Source organism: Eucyclogobius newberryi, unplaced genomic scaffold (genome assembly GCF_026437365.1).
Source record: "Eucyclogobius newberryi isolate DKJ021-1_F unplaced genomic scaffold, fEucNew1.0.hap1 SCAF_12, whole genome shotgun sequence".
NCBI classification, from domain to species: domain Eukaryota; kingdom Metazoa; phylum Chordata; class Actinopteri; order Gobiiformes; family Gobiidae; genus Eucyclogobius; species Eucyclogobius newberryi.
This window is the reverse complement of record NW_027315746.1, coordinates 12,438,431-12,454,147: the sequence shown is the minus strand read 5'-3', so window position 1 is coordinate 12,454,147 and position 15,717 is coordinate 12,438,431. Positions and strand designations below refer to the sequence as shown.

Genomic DNA, 15,717 nt, shown 5'->3' with positions numbered 1-15,717 from the left:
CCCGCTCCCGGCGTAAACATCCTTGGTATCCTTGGTATCTATGCGTACAATGGTGGTGAATGAATGTGTGCGTGAATGAATCTGAAGAGCTTTGAGTGCTTTGAATGTAGAAAAAAAAATGCTATAAATAAATGTGACTCTTTGCCATGTCATGAACATTTACTGTGACAATCAAAAAATGAAAGTCCCATTTTGCCACGACCTTCTTTTTTGGTAGTGCTACTCTAAATTGTCAATATATTGTATGTATACGCGAATACTAAATAGGACGTCCATAGTTAAAAATACTTGTTTGAGCATGTTTGACATAATACATTTAGGATTAGTGCAGTCATTGGGCATTAGGTAACGTTTTCATTGAGGTTTAAAATTGAGACTATATCAGGACTAAACCAGGACTAGAACAGGACCAAACTGAGTCTAAATCAGGACTAAGCCAGGACTAGAACAAGACCAAACTGAGTCTAAATCAGGACTAAACCAGGACTAGAACCGAACCAAACTAGTCTAAATCAGGACTAAACCAGGACTAGAACAGGACCAAGCTGAGTCTAAATCAGGACTAAACCAGGACTAGAACCGAACCAAGCTGAGTCTAAATCAGGACTAAACCAGGACTAGAACCGAACCAAACTGAGTAAATCAGGACTAAACCAGGACTAGAACAGGACCAAACTGAGTCTAAATCAGGACTAAACCAGGACTAGAACAGGACCAAGCTGAGTCTAAATCAGGACCAAACTGAGTCTAAATCAGGACTAAACGGGCTAAAATCAGGACCAACCCAAAAAAGTGTAAACTATGGTGAAGTACGAAGATTATAGTTTATATTTTAAGTGCAGTTGTAGTTTTATGAATAGAAATTACTTTAAAATGTAATTTATTTTGACTTTACTATTTGCAATTGATAAGAGACATTATATTAATAGTTATATTTCCAGTCACTTTAACCACAACTGTGGAAAACCTTCCACCATAGCATTATTCCAACAGGATGCACTATTTCACGTATGTTTTATGAGGAGATGTTATTGCTTTGCCTGGAATGTTCCATAGTATGGCATTGAGCATTAAATTACAGGTTTCTTTATTGCTAGAGAACATTCCAGGTAAAGCAATAACATCACTATGCAGACAGACAGGTGGCGGACACTCCACCCAAAAAGTTACATTGTGCCAGTTTAACAACAGTTTAACAGTTTAACATACTTTAGTTGGCCACAATAAATATAAAGACTAGCAATCATGATAGTTTAGAACTACACTAAAAGTGAAGATTTAAGAGAACAGTGGGTACATGGCCAGTAATAATAAATCTTTCGTCTTTGCCATATTAGTTGGTTATTTTTGCATAATTCCCCTTGTCAAATCCTGCACAGGTATGAACAATCAGAAATAAATCAGAGCTACTGTTTTTTGTATATATATATTATCACTACTTGTATGTTTGTCATTCTGTCCTGGTTCTAACTGCTGCTGTGATGTTCAGCCTGAAGTGTTGCCTGGAGACCGAGGGGGAGGCGGTGGTGAGACTCAACCCGTTACCCAGAAGAGCCCAGCGCACTTACCTAGCTATGGAAGACAAGGAGGTCATCGGCTACGTGGTGCCCCTGTTCAGAGCCAAGTGAGTGGGGAAGGAACCGGGTCTAAACCAGGACTATACACCAGGACTATACCCCAGGACTATACCCAAGGACTATACCCCAGGACTATACCCAAGGACTATACCCCAGGACTATACACCAGGACTATACCCCAGGACTGTACACCAGGACTATACCCCAGGACTATACCCCAGGACTATACCCAAGGACTATACCCCAGGACTATACCCAAGGACTATACCCCAGGACTATACACCAGGACTATACCCCAGGACTGTACACCAGGACTATACCCCAGGACTACACACCAGGACTACACACCAGGACTATACCCCAGGACTATACCCCAGGACTATACCCCAGGACTGTACACCAGGACTACACACCAGGACTATACCCCAGGACTGTACACCAGGACTATACCCCAGGACTGTACACCAGGACTATACACCAGGACTACACGCCAGGACTACACACCAGGACTATACCCCAGGACTATACCCCAGGACTGTACACCAGGACTATACACCAGGACTACACGCCAGGACTACACACCAGGACTATACCCCAGGACTGTACACCAGGACTACACACCAGGACTGTACACCAGGACTGTACACCAGGACTGTACACCAGGACTGTACACCAGGACTACACACCAGGACTACACACCAGGACTGTACACCAGGACTACACACCAGGACTGTACACCAGGACTGTACACCAGGACTACACACCAGGACTACACACCAGGACTACACACCAGGACTACACACCAGGACTGTACACCAGGACTACACACCAGGACTACACACCAGGACTGTACACCAGGACTACACACCAGGACTACACACCAGGACTGTACACCAGGACTACACACCAGGACTACACACCAGGACTACACATCAGGACTGTACACCAGGACTACACACCAGGACTACACACCAGGACTACACACCAGGACTGTACACCAGGACTACACACCAGGACTGTACACCAGGACTGTACACCAGGACTACACACCAGGACTGTACACCAGGACTACACACCAGGACTACACACCAGGACTACACACCAGGACTACACACCAGGACTGTACACCAGGACTATAACAGGTCTAAATCCAGGATAAACCAGGGAATAAATTTAGATCTAAACCAGGTCTAAACCAGGTCTAAACCAGGTCTAAACCAGGTCTAAACAAGGACTAAACCAGGACTATTCACCTGGACTATACCAGGTCTAAACCAGGATAAGCCAGGTCTAAAAAAATTATTGCACAGGCACGGAGGTTAGAAGGACGTCACAATTGATACTAAACCAGGACTAAAACAAGAGGAACTAAACCAGGGTTAATCTGAACCTGAACAAAAACTAAAAGACAAAGCTTAGTGTAAGTAGGACTAAGCTAACCAGTTGTATGTTGGGTCCAAACAAGAACAATTGATGTATGTAAAGTTTGTTCCAGACGCATCCAGTTCATCAGACGATGCCACATAAGTATCACACGTGCATTCATTGAACTAAAAGGTGTTTGTGTTTCCAGTCATGAAGTGGTCCGTGGTCTGGCGGAGGCTCACGAGGAAAGCCAGACTGAAGAGGGGATACAGTATGTGGCCATGAGGAACCTGTTCAAGCGGGAGGCTCGGGAGGCCATGGAGGTCAGGGTGGAGAAGAAGAGCCGCACCAAGCACGTCCGAGAGTCTGCCGAACGGGTCGAGTTGGGAAAGACGGTGAATGAACTGCAAACCTTAAGATAATGTTATTACCACAGTCAGAATTTAAAACGACATCAGTCTTCTCGCTGGGCTGCAGTTGAAGGATGGCGGTGGGACAAACCGTGCCTAGATCACTGTGCGAGCGCAGTGGCGCTCCTCTCCCGCGCTGCCCGACCACGCGAGCGAGCGCCGCAGCGCCCTAAGATCACCGCGCGAGCGCTGCGGCGCCTTTCGCCTTATCTTAATAATTGGTTAAATCCACCTGTCAGTCACTGACCAATTGGAGAAGTGGGTGGAGCTGAAAGGGATGAGATCACAAGTCAATGTTTATCACCATATTGCCAAGCCCTATTTAGCATACTTCCCAACTTATTTATCATCCCAGGGGGGAGATAACGCATAAAAAAGCAACGAGTTTGCCCCCCTAAGAGGGAGATTTCAAATTTCATCAGAATTAAGAGAGAAAAACTGAGAAAAACACTGAAATGCGAGCCACATGACTTGCAGGACGCTTTTTTTTCTTCTGTTTCGTCAACGTCGGCGCCACTTGTTTTGGCACCACTCTCGTCGTTCACCATCATGGTGTCGATTTCATATTAAATTTGACCTGAGCGCTTTAACTTCGCGCTTTGGATTCTGGGACAGAAACACACCCAGTAGCATAAACAAACATGGCGGCGCCAATGTCGGCTGTTCCCCCCGCTCGCCTTCGCTACCAAAATAAAGGATAACGGCGTACAAAAGGTCGATGTTTGAGTTTTCGATTGAAATATCTTAAAATTGGTGATCGGGAGACAGGCCCCAAATCGAGAGACTCCTGACCAAATCGGGAGGGTTGGGAATTATGATTTAGAGATATTGCAGCCCTTATACATTCCACCTCATATGGAAGTCTGTTGTCATAGAGGCGGTTTGCACAGATTGGTGGTGGAAGTGAAGTATCATTAAACTGTATTTTCAATCAATGTTTTTATTTTCCGGTTCAGATGGAGGAGTGGTCCGAGTTCCGTAAGAAGATGAACCCGGACAGCCTGACTCACACCCCAGAGTTCATAGTGAAGCCCCGCGGACAGACCGTGTGGGAGGGAAAGACCGTCAAACTGCACTGCACTGTGGCTGGATGGCCCAAGCCCAGGATCGCCTGGTGAGAGGAGATTTCACCTCATAATCCTCAAGCAGAGAACCAGAGGAAAGGCCTGGGATTTCTGCGTCCAATTCTAATCATTATTCAGCTGGATTTGGGCATTCCGGTCTTTGTTCATGTAAAATTATGTATATCATATAAAAGACAAAATATGTTAATGTTAGGCAAGGCAAGTTTATTTGTAGAGCACATTTCATACATAAGGCAATTCAAAGTGCTTCACACAACAGGAAAAATGCATTAAAATCACAAAGAAATTACAGAAACAGAAATACAATAAAATTAACTAAATAATAATAAATAAATAAAAAACACCTAGCCACAAAGGGTAACGGGTTTTCGGAGTCCAACTCCCTTCTAAATCAGTCCAACTAATTAAATCACAAAACAATTTAAGACATAAAAGAGAAGAGTGCAAAGAAAAATCCTTTCAGTCACTTGCACAGCTAAACAAAACTGTTTTTAGCTTAGATTTGAACATTGTCAGAGTAGAATAGAGTAGAGTAGTCCTGACTCTGGCACCAGCAGGAGGCCGGTCCATGTTTAGTCCTGACTCTGGCACCAGCAGGAGGCCGGTCCATGTTTAGTCCTGACTCTGGCACCAGCAGGAGGCCGGTCCATGTTTAGTCCTGACTCTGGCACCAGCAGGAGGCCGGTCCATGTTTAGTCCTGACTCTGGCACCAGCAGGAGGCCGGTCCATGTTTAGTCCTGACTCTGGCACCAGCAGGAGGCCGGTCAATGTTTAGTCCTGACTCTGGCACCAGCAGGAGGCCGGTCCATGTTTAGTCCTGACTCTGGCACCAGCAGGAGGCCGGTCCATGTTTAGTCCTGACTCTGGCACCAGCAGGAGGCCGGTCCATGTTTAGTCCTGACTCTGGCACCAGCAGGAGGCCGGTCCATGTTTAGTCCTGACTCTGGGCACCAGCAGGAGGCCGGTCCATGTTTAGTCCTGACTCTGGCACCAGCAGGAGGCCGGTCCATGTTTAGTCCTGACTCTGGGCACCAGCAGGAGGCCGGTCCATGTTTAGTCCTGACTCTGGCACCAGCAGGAGGCCGGTCCATGTTTAGTCCTGACTCTGGCACCAGCAGGAGGCCGGTCCATGTTTAGTCCTGACTCTGGGCACCAGCAGGAGGCCGGTCCATGTTTAGTCCTGACTCTGGCACCAGCAGGAGGCCGGTCCATGTTTAGTCCTGACTCTGGCACCAGCAGGAGGCCGGTCCATGTTTAGTCCTGACATGGAGAGACTTGTACACAAGCAGAGCAGCTTTAAAGTCTATTCTCTGAGCCACAGGAGCCAGTGCAGAGACCTGAGAACAGGACTAATGTGATCATACTTCCTGGTTCTAGTCAGGACCCGAGCAGCAGCGTTCTGGATGTACTGCAGCTGTTTTACAGCTCGTTTGGAGAGGCCAGTGAGCAGGCCGTTACAGTAGTCTAATCTACTGGAGACAAACGCATGGATAAGTCTCTCTAAATCTGGTTTGGACACTATATTTTTGATTTTGGCAATGTTTTTTAGATGGTAAAAAGCTGCTGATGTTATTGATTTGATTAAAGTTCAAGTCTGAGTCCATTATGTATCTGAAGTTTCGAAAGCTCGCATGCAGCATTTGAACGTGAAGCAGTTTAAAAGTTGCAAAAATAGTAGTTGCTAAATTTAGATTCGATGAACTGTGTTGTGAAGGAAAATCATTGGAGATTAGATACATTTTACGGATTTCTAAAATGCACAAAAACAAAAACATTTATGCTTTTCAGTTTCAAAGTATCAAATTGGTTAGCTTTATGCTAGCTATGAAACATTACATAGGCACATTGACACATATTACTGTTTTCCAGGTATAAAAATAACGTCCTGATTGATGCCAAGGCCCACTCTGAGAAGTACACCACTGAGAGCAACTACAACATGCACTCCCTGGAGATCAAGAAGTAGGTAATCTCACTCTGCACGCCTTAATCTTAAGTGCTTCTTCTGTTATGATCTGTATTACCACGTCTTCTGCCATATGGTGCTGTTAATGTAAATGAGCTGTTATTTATTCAGTGCTGTTCCTTGGCCTATTTTCAGCTGTGACTTCTTTGACACGGCTCAGTATTACGCCTCCGCTCTTAACGTGAAGGGAGAAGTTTCCTCTTATGCAACTATTGTAGTCAAACGTAGGTTTATTTATTCAAAGAGATACTTTCAGATTTCTTCAGGATTTTATCAAGTGATGACTGTTTTGACTGTTTTGCCGCAGGCTTCCTGGAGGGGGATGAAGCAGGTCCCCTTGATCCTAAACCACGTAAGTGCTCCAAGTTTTTTGCATTTTAACAGGTTTCAACTTCAAAAAGAACATTAATGGGACTGTAAGAGCTGAAACTAGCAATTATTGTAGTTTCTGACTGTCAGAAGTAATAAAAAAATAATAAAAAAATACCTAAACAGATTTTATTATTTTTATACATTTTTATCTAATAATGACACTGGCTTTGTTATAAAAGGTCTTTTGATATTACGATTGTTTTGAGTTTAGTTGTCAAATTCAGTTTCCACAAATGATCTCTTATTAGTCAACATAATACCACAGTAAACTTCACAAATAAAACATTTTGTACTATATGTACACGTGTAATAAGAAATTATGAAAATAGGCTTGGAAGCCAATAAGTCATTATTCATAACTGCCCTTTGGCTGACTGGTGACAACATGGCTGCCAATCTGTACCAGTGGCATCTTCGAAACACCAGCAGTTACTCACACACTTATTCACACACTTATTCTCACACACACACACACACACACACACACACACACACACACACACACACACACACACATGTTCTACAATCTGTGCCTCATAACCACACCCACAAATATTCTGTTATTATAATTTAGTTAGCTAAAAAGACATATGAGCTATTTAACAAACAGCTGTAACTCATGCTTTTTTAATTTTGTCTTTTGTGTAGATGGTTACAGTGCTGAACATGGCGTCACCTTCAACACCACCATTATTGATAAGTTTGGAGTTGCTTTTGGCCGTGAGGGCGAGACCATTAGTCTGGGCTGCACTGTCATCGTTTACCCCACAGTGAGGAAATACCAGCCTGAAGTCGTCTGGTACAGAGACTGTAAGTACTCATCAAACTAGATTTATTTATTTGGTCTCTGCTCTACAGTGGCAGTAAGCAGTATTCTTTAATGTGCAAGGAATATCTAAGAAGAATACCCCAAATGTTCATTGAAAAGGTCCATTATTCTTCTATATTGAGCCAAACAAACCAAATAAATGTGTATATAACAGGGCACTCCCTGTCTTACAAGCGTTAAAAAAAGATGTGATAGATGCCTTAAAAGCATTAAATTCTACAATAAAGTATTTCATTTCAAGTACAATTGTCTTACATTTCATGGTTTCAGTCGTAGTAATGTTATATTTTTGGGTGTTTTCATATTTAGTTTTATGATTAAATTTATCCATTCATGTAAGCTAGATGTCCGTCTTGGATTTGCAACTAAATGTATTGTATTAAAATGTTCGAAAATATTGAAAAGATCCCATAAATATATTTTATAGGCATTAAGAATATAGTTAATGTCTTCATTAATGCACATTTACTGTATCCAACACATCTTAATATTTAAGTTTTATTTTTATTCATTTTCTCAATGTAAATTAAATTATTTTTCTATGGTAAAAAACAAACAAAGCAAAAAAAAAAGTTATATTACATTTGTGTTCTTTGCCTGACATAAAACTTAAATTTCCCTTGATCAAACCTGGAACGACCCTCTATCAACAACATTGTACCTTCCCCCCTCTCATTTGAACATTGATGGTTTGTACTTGGACAATATATAATGGTTTAGGGATTTTAAATAGTTACGCATTCTATTCACCTTTAAAAGAAGATATGGTTACTCTTGTTTTGTTGTCTTTACAAAAGTATAAACTGTTGTGCCGTTTGCCCTCAGCTGTCCCCCTGAAGCCGTCTAAATGGGTGCACACTCATTGGTCTGGAGAAAGGGCCACTCTGACTCTGGTGCACCTGAACAAAGAGGACGAGGGCATGTACACTCTGCGCGTCAACACCAAGTCCGGGTTCGACTCCTACTCAGCCTACGTGTTCGTCCGAGGTACAGTCTGTCTTCAGATACATATATATACAGTGCTGAGAAAAGCGTGCACAGGGCTAATCCTCCAACTGACTGAGGTCCTAGCTCAAGATCTGGAGGAGGAGCAAGTTTTCCCAGTGGCACTAGTTTAAAGCCAGATCAGATAATTTCCCTACAGGGGAAAAAAGATCTTCTAAAAATTAAAAATACTATGTACAAAAAGCACTTGTTCAGCTAAGTAACACTCGGGCTGTACTCAAAATATTAATATTGTGATATCTTGTGACAGCTTTCTTGGTAATACAATGTGTATTATCATACTTTCAAACATAAATTCATGATAAATTGCAGAGTTAAACAATTATCAACCTGTGACCGCTGCATTACGGCTGAATCTGCAGCTGAAATGTAACTAAGTAAGTAAATGTTATTTGTATAGCACCTTTCACAGACAGAAGTCACAAAGTGCTTCACAAAAACACAGAATAAAATAATAAAAACACAGAAAACTCACAATGAGCAATACACTTACAATAAGTCAAATCAGTCCCTAAAGCAACTGTAATTAGAAGTGAGCAGTACACTTACAATAATATACAGTCAAATAAGTCCCTAAAGCAACTGTAATTAGAAGGCTTGACTGAATAAAATAACGAGGAATGGTAAAATATTCATGGGACAATTGTATTCTGATATTAAGGACATTTTGAACAAAACATAAATTAGTCAACTTTTAACACTTTATTTAAAGGATATCCATGTGTCAGGACAGTATGTATTGTAGCGTGAGGTACTAGGCAATACCCAGCAAAAACTACTCGTTTAAATTCTAATTATTGAAATCACTGAATGGTTCAAATGTTTTTCCCAGACCAGTACCACTGTAGTGTGCACTGAATGACTGAAGATGACTGACTAAATTGGCTAATTAAAGTAAGAAAGAGTGGCAAAATGAGGGGAAAACACACAAGATTTTGTGAGATAGAATTTTGTACAAAGTCGGTGTAATCCCTCATTCGTCCAGGCGTGTTCCATAGTAGAAAAAGCTTCAGTTGTAGTCATCTGGACTCAGTTTGAAAAATTAGACGTTTCGACTCTCATCCAAGAGTCATTGTCAATAAAAGAATTTAGATCGAGAACTCCGATATTAATACTGTTCTGTGGTAAGACCCACCCATCCCTTATGTGTCTGGCCTGTCGGAAAAACTGCAGAGAATTTTTAGACAACACGAAGTCCCTGTTTATTTTAAACCAGGAAACACTTTAAGACAAAAACTGGTTCACCCTAAGGACAAGTTGCCGACTCAAAAACAGAGCAATGTAGTTTATTCGATCCAATGCAGTGAAGAAAGCTGTAAAGAACGTTACATAGGTGAGACGAAACAGCCTCTACACAAGAGGCTCTATCAGCACAGAAGAAATACAAGTTCAGGACCTCAGAGTGCCGTGCATCTCCACCTTGAAGCCTCTAATCACTCGTTTGAAGACGGTGAGGTGAAGGTTTTAAGCAGGAGAAAAGATGGTTTGAAAGAGGAGTCAAGGAAGCTATTTTTGTTAAAAAAGAAAGACCTTCTTTAAACAGAAATGGAGGGCTAAGATTCAATCTTCCTGGTATCTATAATGGAATACTGAACCCCTGGAAAGGTAGAGGACCAGGACCAGGACATTTAGATGCTAATCAGGTACTCAGGGTGGTTGAGCCAGGGTCTCACAAAGACAAAGAGGATTCTAATAGCCCATTAAAATTCTGAATAGGTTAGCTCGGTAGATACAAGGGGGGAGTTTCTGTTGAAACAAACAACTCCTTCTACTTCAGTAAGGCTCCTCCCAATGGGTGGGTCTTACCACAGAACAGTATTAATATCGGAGTTCTCGATCTAAATTCTTTTATTGACAATGACTCTTGGATGAGAGTCGAAACGTCTAATTTTTCAAACTGAGTCCAGATGACTACAACTGAAGCTTTTTCTACTATAATTTTGTACAAAGTCAAAAATGATTTAGTAAGATTCATATGTTTACATTTGCCATGGCTAAAGAAGGGTACACAATTTGAGAAGCAGAAACTCAGAAAAACAGCAAAAACTTTAAATAAAATATAGGAAAATGTGAGGACAAAATTGTGAACTGAACTGCACAATTTATTTACCATACTATTAATAATGTCAAAATCTCATCTTGTCTCATTCCCGTGGGTCGTTGCTTTGTACCATAATGAGCGTAACACAAAGTTAATAACAAATGAATGTGAATAGCCAGAAGGAACGATAGCTTTAGTGGTGTTGCTGGTGACTGAGGTAGTATGAGACAACGTGTAAATTAGTATGTATATTTAACTACCAGGAACATTTGGCTCCACATGCCATGAGTTCACTGTCTGAAGGTGTTACATTTCTCCTGTGGTATGTCGCTGCCACTATATCTGCCTCCAGCCCGAATCACCTAAAGTACTGCACCGCCTCTTGAACAACTTACTGTACATTTACAGATACACAACCAGTCTATTTACTAGTAATATGGTACGAAGAGCTGTTCTGTTAATACACTTTTTATCACGATTGAGTCAGTTCTAATCAGCTAGTCGTTGCTTGGGGTCTTTTTTAATCAAGACATTTGATTTTTGTGTGTGTTAAATGACAGTGATTTAAAAGTCTGTAATGTTTTTGTTCAAGAAATTCATGCAGAAGGACCTTTAATTTGTTTTTAATTAGACATATGAATATTGAATTGAGAAATGGGATTGAGTAAAACAATGTCCTTGTCCTAGTCCTAGTATAAAAGTAATCGGACACAAATAGCCGCACAAATACTGAAGTTGAAAGTAGGTCAAAATGAAACCAGATATGAGCTGAGCGAAGACCTCAATTTAGAAACATGACTTCTTTACTTTAATATCTATTTGTATCCATCTACTAGCGCACTGGGTTGGGGTGTTTTATATTTCAAATTTTAAACAAAAATAAATGAACCACTACATTATTTTAAATGTGATATTGCTGGGCTGCTTCGTTGAGGTTAAGGGAATTTCTTGAAGGTTCCAATGAAATAAATCTGAACTGAATCCAGCCATGGAATTGAAAACCATAATGAAAGACCTTTGAAGTTATTCTTGATGTTTGAGGTTCGTATCTGGAGGACAGCTGACAAGATCTGCGGTTAATTGAACTGAAGCGGTTCCAGCGGCGCTCCTCACTGCTCTTTAACCGTGTCCGTGTGCAGATGCGGAAGTGGACATCGAAGGCGTCCCCGTGGCTCCCCTGGACGTCCGCTGTCAGGATGTGAATAAGGACTATGTGGTGGTGACCTGGAAACAGCCGGCAGTGGAGGGCAGCAGCTCCATCCTCGGATACTTCATCGACAGGTTTTTCAATGCTCTTTTTTAGGCTCTTTAGATTAGAATGTGCAATATTGTACGTTTAAAACTGCATTGTGTTTGTTGTGTTTCTGTTGAATGGTCCACCACCTGCTTATCTCATGGAGATGTTATTGCTTTGCCTGGAATGTTCTTGTTCTTTTAACTTAATTCAGTGTCAAATAAAGAATACTTTGCCTGGAATGTTCCACAGTATGGCTTAAACCGTAACTATATACTATTTTTATTCAATAATATGCCTTTATTATTGCTTAAATCCCCTGAAAATTTGCAGTAACTAGTAACTTGGCCTGATGGCGTCCTCTACTTGTCTCCATGAAGATAGATACCGTATTTTCCGGACTATAAGTTGCACCTTTTTTCATAGTTTTGGCCGGGGTGCAACTTATACTTATATTTATACTTATATACTTATACTCCGGAGCGACTTATATGTGATATTATTTGTTATTTTCACACTTACAACCGCATTTCATACTCCAGTGCAACTTATATGTTTTTTTTCTTCTCTATTATGCATTTTTTGACTGGTGCGACTTATATTCCGGAAAATACGGTACTTTTGATGCATTACTGTACATTTAGGCGTGTCTAGATATATCTCCATCCCTTGTTTTCTATTTAACTTATTAACTTAACAAAAATATTCAAAGTTGAAGTACAAAAAACACTGCCCTTCTCTTGACAGTTTACCACCTGAATGGTTTGATTGCTCCTCTCTTAACCTGGGACCTGCAGGGTGACTTCAGTGCATACTCTTTTGTGTGTAGGTGTGAGGCGGGCTCGCTTCATTGGGCGCAGTGCAATGACATCCCGGTGAAGTACGCCCGTTACCCCGTCACCGGGCTGGTGGAGGGCCGCTCCTACCAGTTCAGGGTGCGGGCGCTGAACAAGGCCGGAGTGAGCCGTTCCTCCAGAGTCTCCGAAACTGTGGTCGCCATGGACCCCTCCGACAGAGCTCACAGAGGTCAGACTTTGTTTATTCATTGAAAAGAGACTTCAGGTGGAATGTCGACGATGACTCAATTTTGACTTGACATTATGCAGTTGTATTTCAAAGGGGATATATTATGCTAGATCAACTTTAATGAGCTTTGAACCTTGTAACAAAGGTGTTTCCTCATCATTAGTTTACTAATCCTCCTGCATGTGTGAATAATCTTGTATTGTTGAGGCTTGAGTGATCAGAAAAGTCCTGTTTGTTGAGAAATTGAGTCAAAAATGTATACATGTAGGGTTCTAAAATCTCACATAGGCACTTTTCACACATGAAAAATAATTAAATTAAATTCTGGTCTGTTTTATTTTTACAGTGAAATACAGTTTTGAACAGGAAGTTAATGGACTCATTTCTATTACTGAGTCGGTTTAGATTAATATTGTGGTTTACAAATGAACAGAATGTAAAATGATGATCTGCTTAAGTTATAGTTCAATACTAAGTTCCTGAAAAATAGCATAATATGTCTCCTTTGATAAGTGTAATGTAAGTTTGGACCTATCTGGTAATATACTGTATTGGAGTATAAGTCGCACCAGCCAAAAAATGCATAATAGAGAAGAAAAAAACATATATAAGTTGCACTGGAGTGTGAAAATAACAAATAATATCACATTTGTTATTTTAATGTGATGTTATAAGTATATACGTATCAATATAAGTATAAGTCGCATCCCAGCCAAAACTATGAAAAAAGGTGCAACTTAGAGTCCGGAAAATTCTTTCTATCACCGTCTAAAATGTTACTAGTATGGATTCAGTCTTATGTATATTATTTGTACTAATTTGCCTTCACAATTGTACTGTATAGTGTTGGATGTGTATTGCGAGCTTGAGTGAAAGTAAAGTTTGAGCAATGTGCCTTTAAATGTCAGTGACTAATTCCATAATAAAACACCCTGTGGCTCTTTCTGATTGTCTCTCTCTTCGGCAGCTGGCCCATTGGCTCCTTGGACTGGAATGATCAAATTTACAGAAGAGGACTCCACTGGTAATATCTGGTTTCATGTCGTTTTGTGACATTTTATGCTTGACCTTTTCTGTACATTGAATAAAATGAGAAAATAACGTCCGCGCTGTCCTTTAGCCGGAGTGGTTCCCGGTGAAGCAACTGATGTTGTTGTCACGGAGGCGACCAAAAGTTATGTGGTTTTGGCCTGGAAACCTCCGGCGCAGAGAGGTCACGAAGGGGTCATGTACTACATCGAGAAGGTACGCGATTATCAATATGTCACACCTCAAATGAATCAACTTCCTAGTTTTTTTTTTGGAAAACATCTTTGTCAGGATTTAGTCAAAATGTTATGCTTTTCATTGTATTAATCTCATGGTATGATATGCTAATTTTGCAATATTGTGGTGGATTAATTTCTATAAATGTGGAATTTCCAATTATCCCATTACAATATTACAATTCAATAATATTCCCATTACAGTAGTTGCCTCCAAAAGTCTAATTTTGTCCCACATAATCAAGGAAACAAGCTTGGCAATACATTTAAACTAGTTGGCCACTGTCCAGGGTGTACCCCGCCTAAGGCCCGAAGTCACTGGGATAGGCTCCAGTCACCCGCGACCCCGAAAAGGAACAAGCGGTAGAAAATGGATGGATGGATGGTATAACAGATTCCAAATGTTCTTTGTGTTTTGAAATGTTTTTCTTTGCTGTTTTATGGCGGTTGGGATCCAAGTGTTCCATTACCGCCACCTACTGTTGTTGTACGTCTTTGACTTTTTATTTAGACTTTATTCTTCAGACTTCATTCTTTTGACTTTATTCTTTAGACTTCACTCTTCAGAGACCGCTTCCCCCCTCCTTTTAAGTATATTACATTTCATATACCTGACCTTTCTATGTCTCTAGATATGAGGTCAACATGTTCAAATCAAATATTGCTTTTACTGATAACAATTATAATTCTGATTTCTTACAAAAACATAGGACATGAAGGTGATTATCAGAAAGCAGAATGAGCTTCACATGAGTCTCACTACTTACTTTTTTAAACCAGCAAGGCTATATATATATACCCTCCCTTTTAATTAAATCATCAGTTAAAATCTATCGGAATCACTAGAATGTCACGTAATTATTTACGTCCTGAAGGGCCTTGTATGCATTTATTACATTCACAATTGCAAAAGCTTAAGACCAAAGAGGTTTCACTTAAAAAAATCACATACCAAATGCGGCACCTGCCTTATATCTATCTAATATGTATTTTTAGTCTCAAAATCCTTCTTTTGTCCCTTGTTGCAGTGCATCTCCGGCACAGACACTTGGCAGCGGGTGAACACTGGGATGCCTGTGAAGTCCCCGCGCTTCGCTCTGTTCGATCTGGCAGAAGGAAACTCCTACAGCTTCAGAGTGCGCTGCTGCAACTCGGCCGGCACCAGCGAGGCCTCTCAGTCCACAGCAGACACCACTGTGGGGGACAAGATGGGTACGGGAGCGGCCATTCTGATGTGCACTGTTGTCGTTTTTCAGGCCCTTAAGCTTCATTAGACAATTAGCAGGAGATGGGGGTTAACGTTTGAAAGAGACATTCGTCAGATTGCAACCAAATCCCTTTAACAACGTAACAATAACCAAAATATTGTGATGTTGTATCGTCAAAGTCAGTCACAATATATTGAATGAATTACAAGCTCCTTTACTTAAATCTTTTGTCTTGTTGCAGCATCAGCTAAAACGGAGGGAACAACATTGATCATGATCCTTTGCACCTTTTCAATGCTGACAACATGAAGACATAACTGTTTTTAGCACTTT

General features: G+C 40.9%; 1 protein-coding gene across 3 annotated transcripts in view; it reads left to right on the top strand.

The window, feature by feature from the left end:
• The window catches only part of myom1a (myomesin 1a (skelemin)), a 36,834-nt gene that overhangs the window by 4,351 nt on the left and 16,766 nt on the right, over window positions 1–15,717 (top strand). For all 3 annotated transcript variants that reach the window (XM_072440851.1, XM_072440850.1, XM_072440849.1), the window contains 13 exons: window positions 1,490–1,624; window positions 3,151–3,337; window positions 4,309–4,466; window positions 6,308–6,400; window positions 6,540–6,628; window positions 6,712–6,756; window positions 7,425–7,586; window positions 8,431–8,592; window positions 11,791–11,932; window positions 12,715–12,911; window positions 13,879–13,935; window positions 14,032–14,156; window positions 15,205–15,388. In XM_072440851.1, coding sequence (XP_072296952.1) covers window positions 1,575–1,624; window positions 3,151–3,337; window positions 4,309–4,466; window positions 6,308–6,400; window positions 6,540–6,628; window positions 6,712–6,756; window positions 7,425–7,586; window positions 8,431–8,592; window positions 11,791–11,932; window positions 12,715–12,911; window positions 13,879–13,935; window positions 14,032–14,156; window positions 15,205–15,388 — 1,651 coding nt within the window. In that variant the 5' untranslated portion in view covers window positions 1,490–1,574. The remainder of the gene's footprint in view (window positions 1–1,489; window positions 1,625–3,150; window positions 3,338–4,308; window positions 4,467–6,307; window positions 6,401–6,539; window positions 6,629–6,711; window positions 6,757–7,424; window positions 7,587–8,430; window positions 8,593–11,790; window positions 11,933–12,714; window positions 12,912–13,878; window positions 13,936–14,031; window positions 14,157–15,204; window positions 15,389–15,717) is intronic.